We start from the raw sequence: 17,948 nt of genomic DNA on the forward strand, positions 1-17,948 counted from the left end.
TCATAAACTGTTTTTCAAAATTGAAAGAGTGGAAGAATTAAATTTAATTAAGTAAAATTATGATATTGTGGATAATGGATATTGTTGGAATTGTCTGAGAGTATTTAAAAAGTCAAAAATATTGAAAGTATGGTTGGTTGCATATGTTGCAGGAAACTAAGGAAACTGAATATTGATAGAATAGGAAAATACTAATAATATCAAATCTGTAAGTTGTGTGAAGTATAGAATGAAATGAGAGCTGAAATTAAAGAGGAAAATATCGTTAAAACATATGTAAGTGTCTTAAAAGAAAAATAAAAAAATTTTATTTTTATCTTCTTTGATAGTAGAAACCTGATTGTAAAAACCTTTTAAGCTGCATGTTGAGCTATTGAAAGTTATGATTTGAATATTAGGAATTCCCAATATTAGGATTCCCAATACAACAACCGAAAACCTTCTGCTGATTGCCCAACAATAAAAATTCCCTTTTTTCACTCATCCACTCTGTTTTCATTACTATTAAAATTATAAATAATTTCTCAGCTATCAACAATTAATTTTACTCTAGTATCTCAACATTATTTATCAATATAATATAATCTAAAATTTTTCAATAATTCAACAGTTGGCAAGTGTTTTTGGTTAAGTTTGTACATTTCCATTATCTCAATATTCCTCATTTAATAACAGTTCTTTATTCTTTCTATATTATACCTCCCACAATTTACAGATTTCTTATTTTTACAGTTATTTCTTATTTCTTTACAAATTTCCTGATATATATGCAACCAACCATATTTCAGAATTGCATTTATTTATTTTTTAAAAATAAATTCCCAGCTACAAATATTTAATTAATTCTACTCCAATATCTTAACACATTCGCGGACACGCTGTCATTAACATTTATCAATATTCCTAAATTCAAATCATAACTTTCAATAGCTCAATATGCAGCTTAAAAGGTTTTGACAATCAGGTTTCTACTATCAAAGAAGATAAAAATAAATTTTTTTTATTTTTCTTTTAAGACACGTACACGTCTTTTAACGATATTTTCCTCTTTGATTTCAGCTCTCATCTTCACACAACTTACAGATATTATTAGTGTTTTCCTATTCTATCAATATTCAGTTTCCTAATTTTGTTGTAACATATATGCAACCAACCATACTTTCAATTAAATTAAATTAAAACTAAATATTAATCTCTTTGTTAAAAATTTTTCGGTTGACAGATGAAAAATCCACCTAACTTCCCTTGACATCTTGTCATACATTTCTGGCACCAAACTGTCTAATCAGTTGGTTCGTAACCTCTCACCTGAACACAAGTACTTACCTTGTGCAATTTTCGAGCAAGGATGAAATACATTCACATGTGATCTTTAAATCTTAAGACATCGACTTAATGTCGACCACTTTTCATTATAGAATGTAACAATAATGTATTTTTGAGGTTTTTATACCTATTGAAGTGGCTAGTTTCAATTACTTGTACACTGGACGTAAGTAACAACTGTCAACATTTCACCCTTTTGCTTTTTAATCTTAGTGGTTTACTTATTTTCAGGTTTACACTGATGATGGTCAGTTTGACCGAAAACGTTTTGTACTTCCACTCCTTCGTGGATAAATTTTAAAGATTTTTTAATAAATTCATATATGCCTACATACAACAGAAGTGTTTACTTCATTCCACGTTGACAAATATATATATTATAGTCAAAGCCCGAATTTCAGGCACTCCTAGGTTTGACTAGGCAATCCTCAGGTCTGACTGACGGTCTTCGTCAAAGCCCGAAATACATTAGAGTTTCGGCCTTTGACTCGTCAAACCTAGGAGAGACTAAGTTGGTCAGGCAAAGGTCGAAATTTAATTTTATGAAATCGGGGTTTGACTGAGTTTGACTAATCAAACGCCGATCAGCTATTAAAATGTAATTTGTTAGATTAGGTTTAATAAAACGTCATTTTTTAATTTTAGTGTGTATTATTTTTATATTGTCTTAATTAAAATAAAAAATTAGTGTTTATTCTCACATGTTAAGACATTATGGCATTTAGTTTTTCTTAAATACCTCCAGAACACTTCTATTTAGAAAAACGAAAAGTGGTACGCTTATTTATCTCCCAGAAACAAATCGGTTCCAAGAATTACGAATTTCTAGTACCGGTCATAGGCGTCCGGTTTGGGTAGGACAACGGTTATTTTATCGCATAACTTTTTTGTCTTTAACTTCTAAGCATTTTTACACTGGATTATTAAATTATGAGGCATTCTAGCACAAAAAGGTATTCCTACTTTAAGTCGGTAGAATACACCGTTTTCTAGAAAGATCGATTTGAAAATTTTTAGTTTTTTGAATTTGAAAAAAGTGTGAAAATATTTCAGAAAAACAGGGTGTATTTTATCGACTTAAAGCAAAAGTAACTATTAGTACAAGAGTACCTCATAATTTAATCATCAAGTATCAAAAATATTTAAAAATGAGAGACAAAAAGTTATAGCGATTAAATTAACCGTCGACCTACCCAAAACGGACGCATATGACCTGTACTAGAATTTCGCAATTATTGAAATCGATGTATCTCTGGAAGATAAATAAACGTAGGTACCAGTTTCCGTTTTTCTAAATAGTTTTTTTAATTTTTTTTTTCAAATTAAAAAACGAAAAATGTTCACATGTCACATAGATTTATCTAGAAACGGTGCATCCTACCGACTTAGAGCAAAAGTATCTTTTAGTACTATAATACCTCACAATTTAATAATCCAGTGTCAACAGTGTTCAGAAGTTAATGACAAAAGTTATGCGATAAAATATCCGTTGCCCTACCCAAATCAGACACGTATGACCGGTAATAGAAATTCGTAATTAATGGAGTCGATTTATGTCTATACTGGGAGATCAATAAGCGTACCACTTTTCGTTTTTCTAAATAGAAATGTTCCGGAGATATTTAAGAAAAACTAAATGCCATCATAATACCTCAACATGTGGTGATTATGCCAAAGCTTTTGATTGTGTAAATCACGACATTTTGATAAAAAAACTAGATTTCTATGGAATTCGAGGTATTTCTTCGAACTGGTTTCAATCTTACTTGGATAATAGGAAACAACTGGTTAGAGCAAATGATACAGACTCTAGTCTCAAAAATGTTATACGTGGGGTACCACAAGGTTCAGTATTGGGTCCTCTACTTTTCCTTATCTTTATTAATGACATCACTAGCTTAAAAATCGAGGGAAGAGGGAAAAGTTTTTCGTTTTGCTGATGATACCAGTATCACTTGGAGCAACTCAAATATCGCATCTTCATGCTACTATAACTTCTGATCTACTCACAATAAAATCCTGGTCCGATTCAAATTTACTCTCTTTTAACGTAGATCAAACAGTAGCATTATCCTATTATAAAGGAGCTCTTCAACCCTTACCTCTTCATAAGAGCCAGATCAGTATCGTTGATTCTGTAAAGTATCTTGGTATTTTTTTTTAAATAGCAACCTTAAATGGTCCCTTCATATTGATGTGTTAAGCAAAAAACTATCCTTAGGTTGCTTTGCAATAAGATCTGTCTCGAAGAAAATGAATTTAGCCTCTTCCAAAATAACATATTTTTCTTTGTTCGAGTCCCATCTTCGATATGGTCTCCCTTTTTGGGGTTCTGGTACGGCTGCCCAATTCGATGTTATTTTTACATTACAAAAAAGAGCAATAAGAGATCTGTTTGGCCTCAGAAGAACAACACATTGCAGAAGCTACTTCAAAGATCACAGGCTTCTAACACTACCTTCTTTATATATTTTAGAAACTGTTTGCTTAATTAATAAACATCTACATGCCTTTCCAGCAAGACCTAGATATGAATATTCCACCAGAAATTCTATCTTTGACATCTATTTACCGATCCCGTCCCGTGAGTTAGTAAAGAAATCTATATTATATTCTGCAAAAAAACTTTACAACCATCTCCCTCTACAACTTAAATCTGCAACAGCTTTCCCCAAGCTCCGTAAAATGACTTAAGCCTTAAGCCTATTTATCTCAAGGACCATATTATTCAATAGCAGAATTTCTTAACCAATAACTAAGAAAGTACAGCATAACTTAACTTATTAAATTTCTTAAGGTAGATTAAGCAATTTGCAAAATTTAAAAAAATAGATTGTTACTGTTTTTTGTTTCACTTCATTATATTTTATTTATATTGACGATTTATATCATTTTAGTAAATTGTATTTGTCATTAATTTGTTATTGTTCTTATTTATGTTTCTTGTAAGATTTGCCTATAAAATTGTTAAATTTTTCATGGCAAGAAAGCATATTTCTATTCTATTATATTCTAACATGAAAGAATAAAAATTAATGTTTTTATTTTAATTACGACAATATGAAAATAATAAACATTAAAATTAAAAAATGACGTTTTATTAAACCTAATCTAACAAATTAATAACTGATCGGGGTTTGACTGGTCAAACTCAGTCAAACCCCGATTTCATAAAATTAAATTTCGACCTTTGCCTGACCAACTTAGTCTCTCCTAGGTTTGACTAGTCAAAGGCCGAAACTGTAATTTATTTCGGGCTTTGACTAAGACCGTCAGTCAGACCTGAGGATTGCCTAGTCAAACATAGGAGTGCCTGAAATTCGGGCTTTGACTATAACATATTTACAAATATTTACAAAGGTATTACTCCAAAATTGCTTATAGCGGAAAAATAGACGAAGACCAAATAGACTGGACCAATAGTTTCAGGATTAAAAATAGGATAGCCAAAATTGGCTTTCTATTGAATCGGAAGAAGCAATTTAATGCCAAAATTAATTAAAATATTATTGCCAAAAATGCTTAAATCAACAAAAAATTATATCGCATATAGAATGTTAGGAAATAATAATTATACTTACTTCAACGGCATCTCCGAGATGATCTTGGAATTGTCCATTTGTATAAACCTTTTTAACCTCAGCACCTACAATTTGTTTTTGGTTTGCATCATGTATCTGCATATCTTCTTCGACCAGCTTGGTCAGGTCATTGTCTAGCCCAACAGCGGTCCGATACATACTCTCAGGATCTACAAAATATATGTGGCATTTCTTAATATGGTTAGGTGTAAAACATCAATGAATTTTCTAGAAGAAAAAGAAATGTCAAACCTGCTACAACTAGTAGAAACCAAAAGCAATAGTTTTCTTGTCGAGAAAAAAAAACAAAATGAGATTGGTACGTGTTTTTTTATATAATGGTTTTGCTCAGCCAATTACCTACAGGTGCGTGGCTTAATTTTTCTTTATTCAATTAAGGGTACGAAACATGGAAATAAAATCGGAAAATTGAAAAAGAATTAATGCCTTTGAGGCATGATGCTGCAGGAGAATTTTATGGATCTCATGGACAGAACAAAAAGCCCAATCCTTCAAGAGCTTAACATTCAGACTCAAGACTTTGTCTCGCCGGTCTCTTAAAGTTTTTAGGACATATTGCAAAAATAAGTAATGATAACCTTGAGAGATAATTTCGGGAAACGTCAAAGGTAGCAGAGATAAGGTAGCTCACTTAGTTGATGGAGAGATCAAGTCGTAAAAGCCATGGACAAGATATTCTCTGAGTCCATGAGAGCATCCCATAGTTGAATCCGATAGAAAGAGATAGTTGCTCGTAGGTGGTATGAGTAGGTAGAGAAATGAGGAGAGAGAGAGAGAAAGAGAAAGACAGAGATAAAGAGGGAGAGAAAAAGGGAGAGCGAGAGAGGGAGAGAAAGGGAGAGAGATAAAGGGAGCTTGCACCCGCTGGTCAACTGACATGAAAAAAATTTCAACGAATTGCAACAGCACAATATATAAATAAACGGAAAAACGTTTAGAAGGGCCTGACTGGACAGTCAGGGACTGACTGAGGACGCAGACAGAAACTGTGTGATAATGATTATGAATACTCACAACGCAAATTTAAATTCTAAAAGTAATTAAAATATAAAAATTGAAGAAAAAGATCTTCTGTGTAAAAGGTATATTAGTTTGAAAACCCCAATAAAGGGCTACATTAAAATACAGAACGTTTTCGCTCTAAAGAGAGCATCATCAGTGTTATAAGCCTAAAATAAGTATAACCATAATTAGTGAAGACAAGAGTAAAAATGTTTTTAAAGAATGACCAAGATAAAAAATTATCTTATACTTACAAGCTCTACATGCTAAGCCACCAAAAATACATGGGTTAAAACCCTTAAAATGCCGGCTAAAAGTCTTACATTGGCATATTATTTATTAAACTCTGGCGATGGGTGAAATTTAAAAAGTATACCTCAAGGCACCATATGACTATACCACAAGCATGTGGGTGGTTGAGTTGATTTTTCTTGGTGGTTGAGAAGAGAAAAGAACTCAACCACCCACATGCTTGTGGTATAGTTATATGGTGCCTTGAGGTATACCTTTTAAATTTCACCCATCGCCAGGGTTTAATAAATAATATGCCAATGTAAAACCTTTTTTCGGCATTTTAAGGGTTTTAACCCATGTATTTTTGGTGGCTTATCATGTAGAGCTTGTAAGTATAACCTAATTTTTTATATTGGTCATCCTTTAAAAAATTTTTTACTCTTGTCTTCACTAAATATGGTTATACTTATTTTAGGCTTAGAACACTGATGATGCTCTCTTTAGAGAGAAAACGTTCTGTATTTTAATGTAGCCCTTTATTGGGGTTTTCAAACTAATATACCTTTTACACAGAAGATCTTTTTCTTCAATTTTTGTAATTAATGGTAGACAGCCAGCTACAGGAAAATTTTTCCTTATAGATTTTAATTAAAATATATTTTTTTCGTTTGTTGTTTTTAAGTGTCTTACCCATTCCATTCCAAAGCATCTCTTCTGAATTGATTCCCATGATCAGAGGAACTCGCTGTGCGTTACCACTTTCAATTATGGTATACATCCTTTCCGTTAAGAAGGCAGTCTCATGTTCTTGTTCAAGGACTGGCGTGAAAAGAAATCCGGTAATGGGGTCGTTTTTATCCCAGACGTCCTATAAATTGAAAATTCCAGAATTTAAATGTTGTTTAAATGCTTAATTTACTATTTAAAATTTCAATAAGATACAGGGTGGGGCATTAGTATGACAAAGTCCAATTACTCGTTTGTCGTAAGAGATACGAAAAAAAGTTATTTAGGTAAAAGTTGGGGCACTAATAGGTCCATAATTTAAAAATATTTTCAAATATACAGGGGCGTGCGTATTGACAGGGTGACACAAACGTATGTTTTTTTTAAATGGAACACCCTGTATATTTTTACATTTTTGGATTCGCCTCAACGTTTGCATTCTTAAAATATATGGTTTTGTAATATTATACGAGGTAGTTTAAAAGATAATTACGTTTTTCGTTAATTTCGTAGCAATATTTACACCCTGTAGAATTGTAGTGATTTGACATCAAATTTTTATTTTATGTTCAAACGATTTTTAATATAGTGTATTATTGTTAAACATTACCAGTATAGGGAAATGTTAAATTTTAGTATACAGGGTTGGTCGAAACTCGGAATGAGTATTTTCTTAGTTTTCTTAAATGAAACACCCTGTATTTTAGTATTGTAATGAAATGATATTTTATGGTACGTTTTATTTCTTAAGCATTCGCTATACCTGCGTGCTTTAATGTGTAAGTTATTCGCGATTCTTTAAGCAAAACATTAATTGCAAGAAAAATTACGTGAAATTTTATTAGGTGGCCGTGAAAATATTCAATCAAAAATAATTTTTCGAATAAAATACATCATAATCTAGCCTGATGAGATTTAGCCTTAATTTATGAATATTGGATGAGATATCCAAATAAATTCGTAGTTAAGTTTGTTGGTGCGCAAAATATTAATAAAAACATACAATATTCTAACTAGTCAGCTATTTCCTTAAAAATTTGACATTATACTATTTTTATAGTTCCAGTTGCTTTGTTACCATTACTAATATTAATTTTTCTAATGAGGAACTGATAAGATTTTTGTGCTAATGGAGTATAACAAAAATGTGCTACTAGCAATAAGAATTTTTCATCAGAAATTCCCTGATAGACGACAACTAACAATAGAAACGTTTAAAAATATACTAACACGGTTTCAACGGACTGGACACTTAGATTATAATAAATCTGATCGAACAAAGAGAAGAAGTAAGTGAAGAAAACAGGAAATAAATGTATTCCTTAGTGTCACTGAGGATCTGCATATTAGTACAACCGTTCTTACAGTCTAAGTATCTAGTCGGTTGAAACCGTTTTAGTATACTTTCAAAAGTTTCTCTTTTTGGTTGTCATCTATCAGGGAATTGCTGATGATAAATTTTTATTGCAAGTAGCTCATTTTTGTTATACTCTCCTAGCACAAAGCCATTTTAATCAGTTTCTCATTAGAAAAATTAATATTAGTAATGGTAACAAATTAACTGGAACTATATAAATAGTATAATGTCAAATGTTTAAGCAAATTTTGTGTCATAGCCAACTAGGGAGAATTTTGTATGTTTGATTAATATTTTAAGCACTAACAACCTTAACTACGAATGGATTTGGATATCAAATCCAATATTAATAAATTAAGTATCAGGCTGGATTATTCTGTATTTTTTTCGAAAAATTATTTTTGATTGGGTATTTTCACGGCCACCTAATAAAATTTCACGTAACTTTTGTTGCAATTAATGTTTGGCTTAAAGAATCACAAATAACTTACAAATTAAAGCACTTAGGTATAGGGAATGCTTAAGAAATAAAAAAGTACCATAAAGTATCATTTCATTACAATACTAAAATACAGGGTATTCTATTTAAGAAAACTCAGAAAATTATCATTCCGAGTTTCGACACACTCTGTATACTAAAATTAAACATTTCGCTATACTGTTAATGTTTAACAGTAGTAGACTATATTAAAAATCGTTTAAATATAAATAGAAAATTTGATGTCAAATCACTACAATTCTACAGGGTGTAGATTTCTCTACGAAATTAATAAAAAAAACGTAATTAACTTTTAAACTACCTCGTATAATATTACAAACCCATATATTTTAAGAAAAGAAACATTGAGGAGAATCCAAAAATGTGAAAATGTACAGGGTGTTCCATTTAAAAAAAAACATAAGTTTGTGTCACCCTATCAATACTAACGCCCCTGTATATTTGAAAATATTTTTAAATTATGGTACTATATGTGCCCCAACTTTTACCTCAATAACTATTTTTCGTATCTCTTACGACAAACGAGTAATTGGACTTTGTTACACTAATGCCCCACCCTGTATCTTTAAATAAGGATAGTATCGTTTATATAATACATGAATGAAATACATAACATAAAATATATGAAATGAAAAATATGAGTTGATGAGATTGGATATACAAAGGAAATTGGAAGGAAAAAGGGGACCAGGTAGACGACATACATCCTGGTTGAAAAATATAAAGCAGTGGAGTGGAAAAACAACAATAGAAGTCTTCACAACCGCTGCAAACAGAGTAAAATGTGCCGTGTTGATCGCCAATGTCCTTAAAGGATGAGACACACACGAGGAAGAATATTTAACAAATAGTTTACACAGAATAGCTAAACTAAAGTATTGCCCCCTTTTTTTTAGTTCCTCCCTCTGTTGGTGGAGTTTGTCAAAAATTTCGGCGAGCTTTGTGCGGTTTTGTGTCATTCTTAGAGTGAATGTGATTCATATCTATGAACAGATCCTCTCTCGTCCTCTAGTTTCCTTCTATGTTTCGTTTTGGTCGCTAATTACCTGGAAGATAATTCCTAAATAAGCGATCTTTCTCGGCATTATTAATTTTTATAGTTATGTTCTTCCCATTTTTCTCAAAATTCAACTCGAGTATTTGACACAGCTAAAAGCTATTGTGTAATTGATAAAGCATCGATTTGTGCATTTTTATAGAGATACGGATAAGCCTAACAACGTTTATGGTCAAAATGTTAGCCCTAAAATTAAAATATTTCCAATATTTATATTGGTATCGTCAGTGCCGGTTTAACCTAACTTCGGGCCTTGGGCGCTGGAGGTTTAGGAGCCCCCTTCATTGCTATTCGTTGTTAGTTTTTTAACAAGAAAACACATGCATTAACTATAAAGATTTATTGTAGAATACATAAAGTAATTTTTTTTAGGCAAGCAAGGAGAATAGCAAACTTAAAAAATAATCCAAAAAATACTTATAAAAACAGAAAGTTCCACAAACCAACACATGATAAGCAAAAAAACATATTCTAAAAAGTACATAAAGACAAAAATTAGATCACTTTTTTTCTTGACTTGACATTCGCAAACTGCCATATAATATTATCACAATTCAGTTTCTCCAGTTCTTCATTTTCTATATACAATAGTGATTATTTCATTCATAGGAGATTCTGACCAATAGAAAGCTACAACATGCAAATTAAGGTGATAATTTTTGATAATCTCCCGTCGTTAAGCATATTACGTCAGATGCCCTTCGTTGCTACGAAAAAATACATTCAGTGACATTAATGACAAATGTTTTAAAAATTATAAAAGTGATGACTTTCAACCGTCAAATACATATTTATAATAACTGTGTGTTTAATTTCACTAATTGGTACTTACATATATAAATTACAATAAAATTTTGGTTTTGAACAGTTTTATTCATGAAATAATCGCAACAAATTTCACTCGAACTCTAAAATTAATATAGAATTTTTGCCCTCGTGACACTTTGACATAATTTCACTAGCCTTCGGCTCGTGAAATTAAAACTGCCAAAGTGACACTCGGGAAAAATTCAATAATTTTAGAGCTCTTGTGCAATTACTACTGATAATGCGTCTAGGTTTTTTTGACCCAAATTTGACCTTAAAATATGTTTTTATTCTTTTTAAAACCGAAAAAGACCGCTCATCTGACGCGTCAAATAAAGCAGTAAAGTTAAGATATTGGGAAAAGTTGCCTTTACATCCTGGATGACATCAAATTTTTCATAAAATATATGTTTATTCAAATTTTGGCATAACGTTACAAAATGGGTAATTTCATTATGCAAGTTCTCTTTGGTTTTATCAATATCGTTTGTATGTTTCTCGCATAAAGTATTAATTGATGTCTTGACTTCTTCTTTATCTAGAGCAAAAAAACATCTAAAAGCTGATGTCACATCCTTGCAGCATTCAATTCGCGATTCTGAAAACAGCGACTAATTTTCTAGACTGTAAATTACACACTGTGACTACAAATCGCAAGTGGAGTGCTAGCCTTAGAGGCCACTGTATAATGCCAAATTGCAATTTTTGTAATCGCTTTACTTTTGAATGTTTGAAAGAGTGTGTACCTATTATTTGGGTATTGGCATTTTTGAGAACAATCTATTTTTTATCTATAAATTAGATGTATGTATATCTATTTTTGTCTTTCGTTTAACTATTTTAAAAGAACATATTTTGTTCCTATTTTAAAAGAACTTATTTTAAAGCCGGAAAGTGAGATATACCTCTTATTATTTAAGCCCCACAATTCAAAGTGAAATTATTATAAACTAAAAAAACTCCGTTTATGCGATTCTTTTGGATACAATTCGAGACATAGCTAAATCTGACAACTTTCTGTAGTTTTTGGAAAAGGGCCCCGCCACAAACAGACACGGGGCCTCTGTGGGGCTAGGCTACGCCACTGTGTATAGTCGTGAAGAGATGTAACAATAGAACATAGGCTTTTGCAGTGTATTGGCGTATCTGCGTATGAGATTTTTTCGGAAAATATGTAGATTATTTAGCGTCTTTATTTTTTTTATAATTAAAAGGGCCCACTGGGCGCCCGCCCTAAGCACCCAGTGGATAAACCGGCACTGGGTATCGTATTTTCTTTTATTGCTATTTCCTAAAACTTCTTCCCAGTAAGAATACTGTAAAGACCGACTCTTAGGATTAATGAATAACTTTTTAAAACATTTACTCTTCTCACTCTTTTTCCCGGGGTGCAAAAATCGTACCCGCCTTTATCAATGACGCAGATGCAGTGGCACAATCAACGTTAGAAGTTAAGGATTTTCTCGAGTTTTAAAGAAGTTGCATGAAATATCGGCCTTAAAATAAATAAGGACAAAACAAAATACATGGTCGTTTCAAACCAACAACGACGGCGAATAAGGCAAAACATTAATATAAACGATCTTAACTTTGAAGTGGTGAAAGAATTGAAATATCTAGGAGCAACAATCACCAATGACAACAAAATAGATCGAGACGTTAAAACGCGAGTAATGACAGGAAACAGATCTTTTTTGCAATGCAACATCTAATAAAGTGAAAACTCTTCGCACGAGGTGTAAAAATCTGGATCTATAAGACCATGATACGAACAGCAGTCGCGAATGGAAGCGAAACATGGACGATAACAAAAAAGGAAGTTTGTTTTCTATACTTCCACAAAATTTATTATAACTATGTGACTACAGCTGTTTCGGCAGAGTGCCTTTCTCAAGTGATTTAGTTTACTATGGGTTTGCCTTTTTAAAGTCTTTAACTGAAGAGGTTGAGGAGTGGGGAACTGTTTGTCTCGAGTTGATCATTCAGAATTATATCTGTATTTCTTAATTTAGTAATTTCCATAGATTCTAATAAAGATAGCTTAAGGCCTTTATTTTGAATATGCAAAATTTGGAACTCTTCATTAAAAGAATGATTATGATCTAGAAGGTGAAGTGCGTATGTGGAAGTGTCTGTTTTTCTATTGTTGAAAGCCCTTTTGTGTTCTGCTATCCGTTTCTCAAAGGTTCTGCCAGTTTGACCGATGTAAGTTTTCGGACAGTCACCACAAGTTAGTTTGTAGACACCACTCTGTAGTTGTTTTCTCTTTCTGCTCTTATTTTTCTTAATATATTTGCTTAAGTTGTAAAAGCGATCTTAGATTAACGTTATTTAATTTTTTTAATGGAATGTTAGAAGCAACCATTGCCTTGCACAGATCTTCAGCGTTTGTCATCAGATCAGCCACGATTCGTTCCGGGAGCTGTAAGTCTATTCATATAGTTCATTTTATGATTATTTCTAGTTAATGTCCGTCCCCAAATCCAAGTCGGTCAACTTAATTTGCAGAGATTAAGAATTGTTAAGAACTCAGGTAAATAGCACCTATGGGCTATTCCACGAATATACGACTGTCTTGGATTATCGCGAAAACGAATATTTTAGTGTGCAACATAAGAGGTGCGAAAGGCGAAAGTAAATGGGTCTAATAATTGTTCCAATAAACAACAATGTATTTTGCAATTTACTTTCGTTCTTCATAATTTGCACAGTAAAATATTCGTTCTCGAGATAATCCACAACACTCGTATATTCGTGGAATAGTGTATAGGAATAAACTGACAGGCCCTGCATAATAACATCTTAATGGTTTTCGGATTTTCCACTGCAGTGTAAAGTGACGAAAATATGTAAATATATGTATATACCCCTTAAATATTCACTTTTTCAAAAAATGTATAAATATATAATATGTATATGTAAAAATATGTAACTTACATATAATATAATCCGCGCCCTACTCATAACACTCATAATGGGTGTGACGGCAAACTAGCCACCATTTCCTTCCTAACGACACCGCAATAATGAAATATTATTATACCCCAGGCTGTGGGTGAAAAAACGTGATATAATTCAGGAATTTTTGAAACCTATCAGGTGTTGTAAAGGACGATGCCAGGAATAACTTCTACTAAAATGTAACCAAAAATATTGTGCGCTTTTTTTTTAATTGCGATTTTCATTTGTTAAATTTGCAATTTTTATTGATTTTTAATTTTGTAGCTTAGGATATTGATTTTAGAGAAAAACTTTTTAATAGAAAGTTGTAGTAAATTAAAAAACCTACAATTTGAGGTACGGTAAGTTTAATTTGGTTAATTGGTTGTTGCAAAACAGCCTGCGAAATGTCCAAAATGGCCGTTTTTTACAATTGCATTATTTATTGTACAAATAATTTTTTTTACTTTTTAAAGCTTTAAAATGAAGATCTTTCGATTTCAAACATAAAAAAAATTGTAGAGCCAGATTAACGAATTTGTTGCTTAGATATTAAAAATTGTTTATCCCAAGAGGTCAAATGTCGAAGGCTATAACTTTTTGAAAAAAAATCGTAGAAAGTTGGTGAAACATCCAATCTCGTTTGAAAAAGTTATATTTTCATATTCTGATGTAAATAAATGCGTAAAACATTTTTAAACCTTTAATTTTTGGGTTTGAAAATAAGGGGGCAAATTTCGTTATAAACATTTAGAGCTGAAGCGACCCTGTATATCTTATGAGTTTCTAACTTACAGATTATTGTTGCTAAAGACAAAACGAAGATTTTAGGGGAGTGCAATTAGAACGAAAAGATACAATGTTTCGGAAAAAATCAAACAAGGTTATATTTTTCTAAAACTTTTTTTGTTAGTTTATAAATACGTTAAAGTAAAAAGTTCTACTCACAAATTTCGCCGCTAATTGTTTATTAATTGTTTAAACAATAACAATTGTTATAGTTATACAATACAATGTTATACAATAAATAATGTTAAGAATATGGGTGAATTCAACATTTTATAATCAAGTATATTCAAATGGGAAATAAGCCACAATTTTACCTAAAAATGATTTTATTAACGTTTCGACGCCCAAGTCGGGTGTCGTTGTCAAAATACAAAATAATACTAAATAAACAAAAATGTTGTTGCTTAGTAAAAAATTCTTCTAATAATTTATTTAATCTGACTCATTTATATCGGCAATTCAGACACATATTATACATTTTAAAGTAGACGACTTTAAAATGATATTGCCAATATTGATGAGTTGCGTTCCTGGGACGACTTTACTAAAAGATAGTTCATTCGATTACATGAAATCAATCCCAACTCAAGAATATCCGCCACAAAAAATCATAGCATGTGATCTGTCTTTAAAAAGACAACCAAATGCAACGGTGGCACTGAAATTCTCGCGTTAAAGATTCCATAGTAAATCACGAGGGAAAACCAGGATATTGTGGCGGATATTCTTGAGTTGGGATTGATTTCATGTAATCGAATGAACTATCTTTTAGTAAAGTCGTCCCAGAAACGCAACTCATCAATATTGGCAATATCATTTTAAAGTCGTCTACTTTAAAATGTATAATATGTGTCTGAATTGCCGATATAAATGAGTCAGATTAAATAAATTATTAGAAGAATTTTTTACTAAGCAACAACATTTTTGTTTATTTAGTATTATTTTGTATTTTGACAACGACACCAGACTTGGGCGTCGAAACGTTAATAAAATCATTTTTAGGTAAAATTGTGGCTTATTTCCCATTTGAATATACTTGATTATAAAAATGCCACAAGAAAATAGCTTCAGAACAACATTTCAACATTTTAGTTTGATAAAAAATGTTTTTATTATAGTTTTGATTATGCTGAACCCGAATCTGACATTACAATTTGCAAATTCAAAATGGCGGATTTTTTCCTAAAAATCCTTAAAAACTAGTTGTAAAATCCGAATTTTTTTTATAAAATGTGTTTGTTTGCATATATGTTGATATTTTTAAGAGGTTGCTGAACCTGAATCAAATTTTGATAATTTAAGTTATAAAATGGCAGATCCAAAATGGCGGATTTTCTAAAAAGAAAATTTTTCTAAAACATTTATTGTCATTATTTTTAACAGGTTGTTGAATCTGAATTAAAGATTAAAAATTTAAATTTCAAAATGGCGGATCCAAAATGGCGGATATTTAAATGAAAAACAAGTAGAATCCAATTAAATATGAAATTTTATTCTTAAAAAAAAGATAAACAGATAATTTTCAAAATAATATTAAAAATTAAAATGTATTAGAAAGAATATTTAAAAAAAACAAATTTTCGATTAGAAGGATATAATTACATATTGGAACATAGTTTTTAATTACAAACAACTTTTCTCTATAAAAATTTTCGGTATTGTGAAATATAAAGGTACTTTACTCTTGAGTGAAATTCATATTTTTGGATATACCTCGTACAAAATTAACAAAATTTGATATTTGATGGTTCCATCTTATGTTATATACAATGCAGAGTATTTTATAAAGAATAACTTTTTTTTGTAAATCTGATATTAAAAAAATTATCAATAGGTTCCAAGTTACGCAGACATACTGTATAAGAGCTAAAAAAATTTTTTTTGTTGAACATTTATTATTGTTGAAGCTTATTATTAAATGTATTTTAGGTAAGTTTTACAGAAAAAAGTTTTGATCACTCTGTATATAGATTTTTTCGGCTGGTAATTTTCGGTTTTTGTATTACATTTTTGTTATCTTTCTTAGTTTTCTCAAAAATAAATTGTTTATTTCATTTTTAAACTAAAATAATTCAGTGTTTTTTAAAGATTACATCCCAAGCTTTAAAAAAATAGCAAAAAAATTGTATTAGATTTATTCAAACTTGAGTAATACCGTCTTAAAATGGTGGGAATTCTGTAAAACTACGAAGTTTTCAAAAATTACATTTTTGAGACATCGTATTATTTGAATTAAATTTTTGAAATTTTTTTTGAATAAAAACATCGTCTAGACATATGATTGAGAGTTAAGTTGTGCAAATTTGATAGTTTTATAAGTAAAATTTTATTAGTTACACATTTTTAAATCATTTTTAAACAAAATTCATGTAAGGCTCATTTTCCGCCCACACCGTACTTATGTCCATATATTTTATTTCTTTTTATGACCACCATAAGATAGCTTATTTCATCTTCTTTCATGTCCAATTTGCAAAATTTCTTTTAATCCATTAGTTAAAGAATTACATTAAAAAAACTCAATTATGCACTTCTTCCAACGCTAGTTTACAGTGCGCCAATGTGTGTGAGAAGGGTGACTTTAGCGTTATAAATAAAAAATTACAGAAGCTAGAGATTTAATTTTAGGAAAATCTTATATAAAGTTTTTTTTGTAAAATTTTCTGAATTTTTCAATGGTTAAGTCAGTTTTTTTCTAAAAATTATATTTTCGGAGTTATTAAAAAAAACATCTAACTTCGCTGTTCATTTGTTTAATAAAAATGAAGCACCCACTTCTCGAGTAGAACTTTTTGATATGTTGTTTATTAAATATTTCTTAATGAAATTACAAAAAGTTTTATCTTGTTTGATTTTTTCCGAAGTGAAAATCTAAATGCACTCCCCTATTTATAAAAACATTAAAATTTTCTACAACCAACTGAAGCCGAGATAATTGTTTTTTTTTCTTAAATCATAGTGCCTTTATTTATAACAATTAAGAAATTATTTTACAGTCATTGACTAAAGAAAGACTATTATCTTAAAATAAAAATTATTAAAAAATATACATAATTACATTTAATTATTAAAAATTATTTTTTAAATCGGTGCTTTTGCAAGCGGCCGAATTTTGCAAATCGCCCGGCTCGCTTCAAATCCGCGCGGTCGGAAAATTTTTACGTAACTTGTATTAAATTTTGAGAGAAAACAATTTAATAATATTACCATTATAATATACAGTCTATTTACCACTGTATTTGTTTTTCTTGATAAACTTTTATATGTGAAATCCAAAAAGAATAGTCACTACAAGAAAAAAAAGTTTTATATTGTATATTATTATTATAGTAAGAAGTAACATTATTATTATTATATTTATATAACAATGAAAAAATTAAAAATATAGTTATATATTTCTTATATATGTATCATTTTTGTAATATTATTTCTATAAAAGTTTATCAAGAAAAACAAATACACTGGTAAATAGACTGTATATTATAATGGTAATATTATTAAATTGTTTTCTGTCAAAATTTAATACAAGTTACGTAAAAATTTTCCGACCGCGCGGATTTTAAGCGAGCCGGGCGATTTGCAAAATTCGGCCGCTCGCAAAAGCACCGA

At 30.5% G+C, this 17,948-nt stretch overlaps 1 protein-coding gene across 1 annotated transcript in view; it reads right to left on the bottom strand.

Moving 5' to 3' along the window:
- Positions 1-17,948, bottom strand: part of LOC114333514 (cholinesterase 2) — an 80,293-nt gene that overhangs the window by 20,778 nt on the left and 41,567 nt on the right. The window contains exons 7-8 of the mRNA XM_028283399.2: positions 6,855-7,032; positions 4,908-5,077 (exon numbers count right to left, since the gene is read on the bottom strand). Of these exons, the coding sequence (XP_028139200.1) occupies positions 4,908-5,077; positions 6,855-7,032 (348 nt within the window). The remainder of the gene's footprint in view (positions 1-4,907; positions 5,078-6,854; positions 7,033-17,948) is intronic.

This window comes from Diabrotica virgifera, chromosome 2 (genome assembly GCF_917563875.1).
Source record: "Diabrotica virgifera virgifera chromosome 2, PGI_DIABVI_V3a".
Taxonomy (NCBI): domain Eukaryota; kingdom Metazoa; phylum Arthropoda; class Insecta; order Coleoptera; family Chrysomelidae; genus Diabrotica; species Diabrotica virgifera.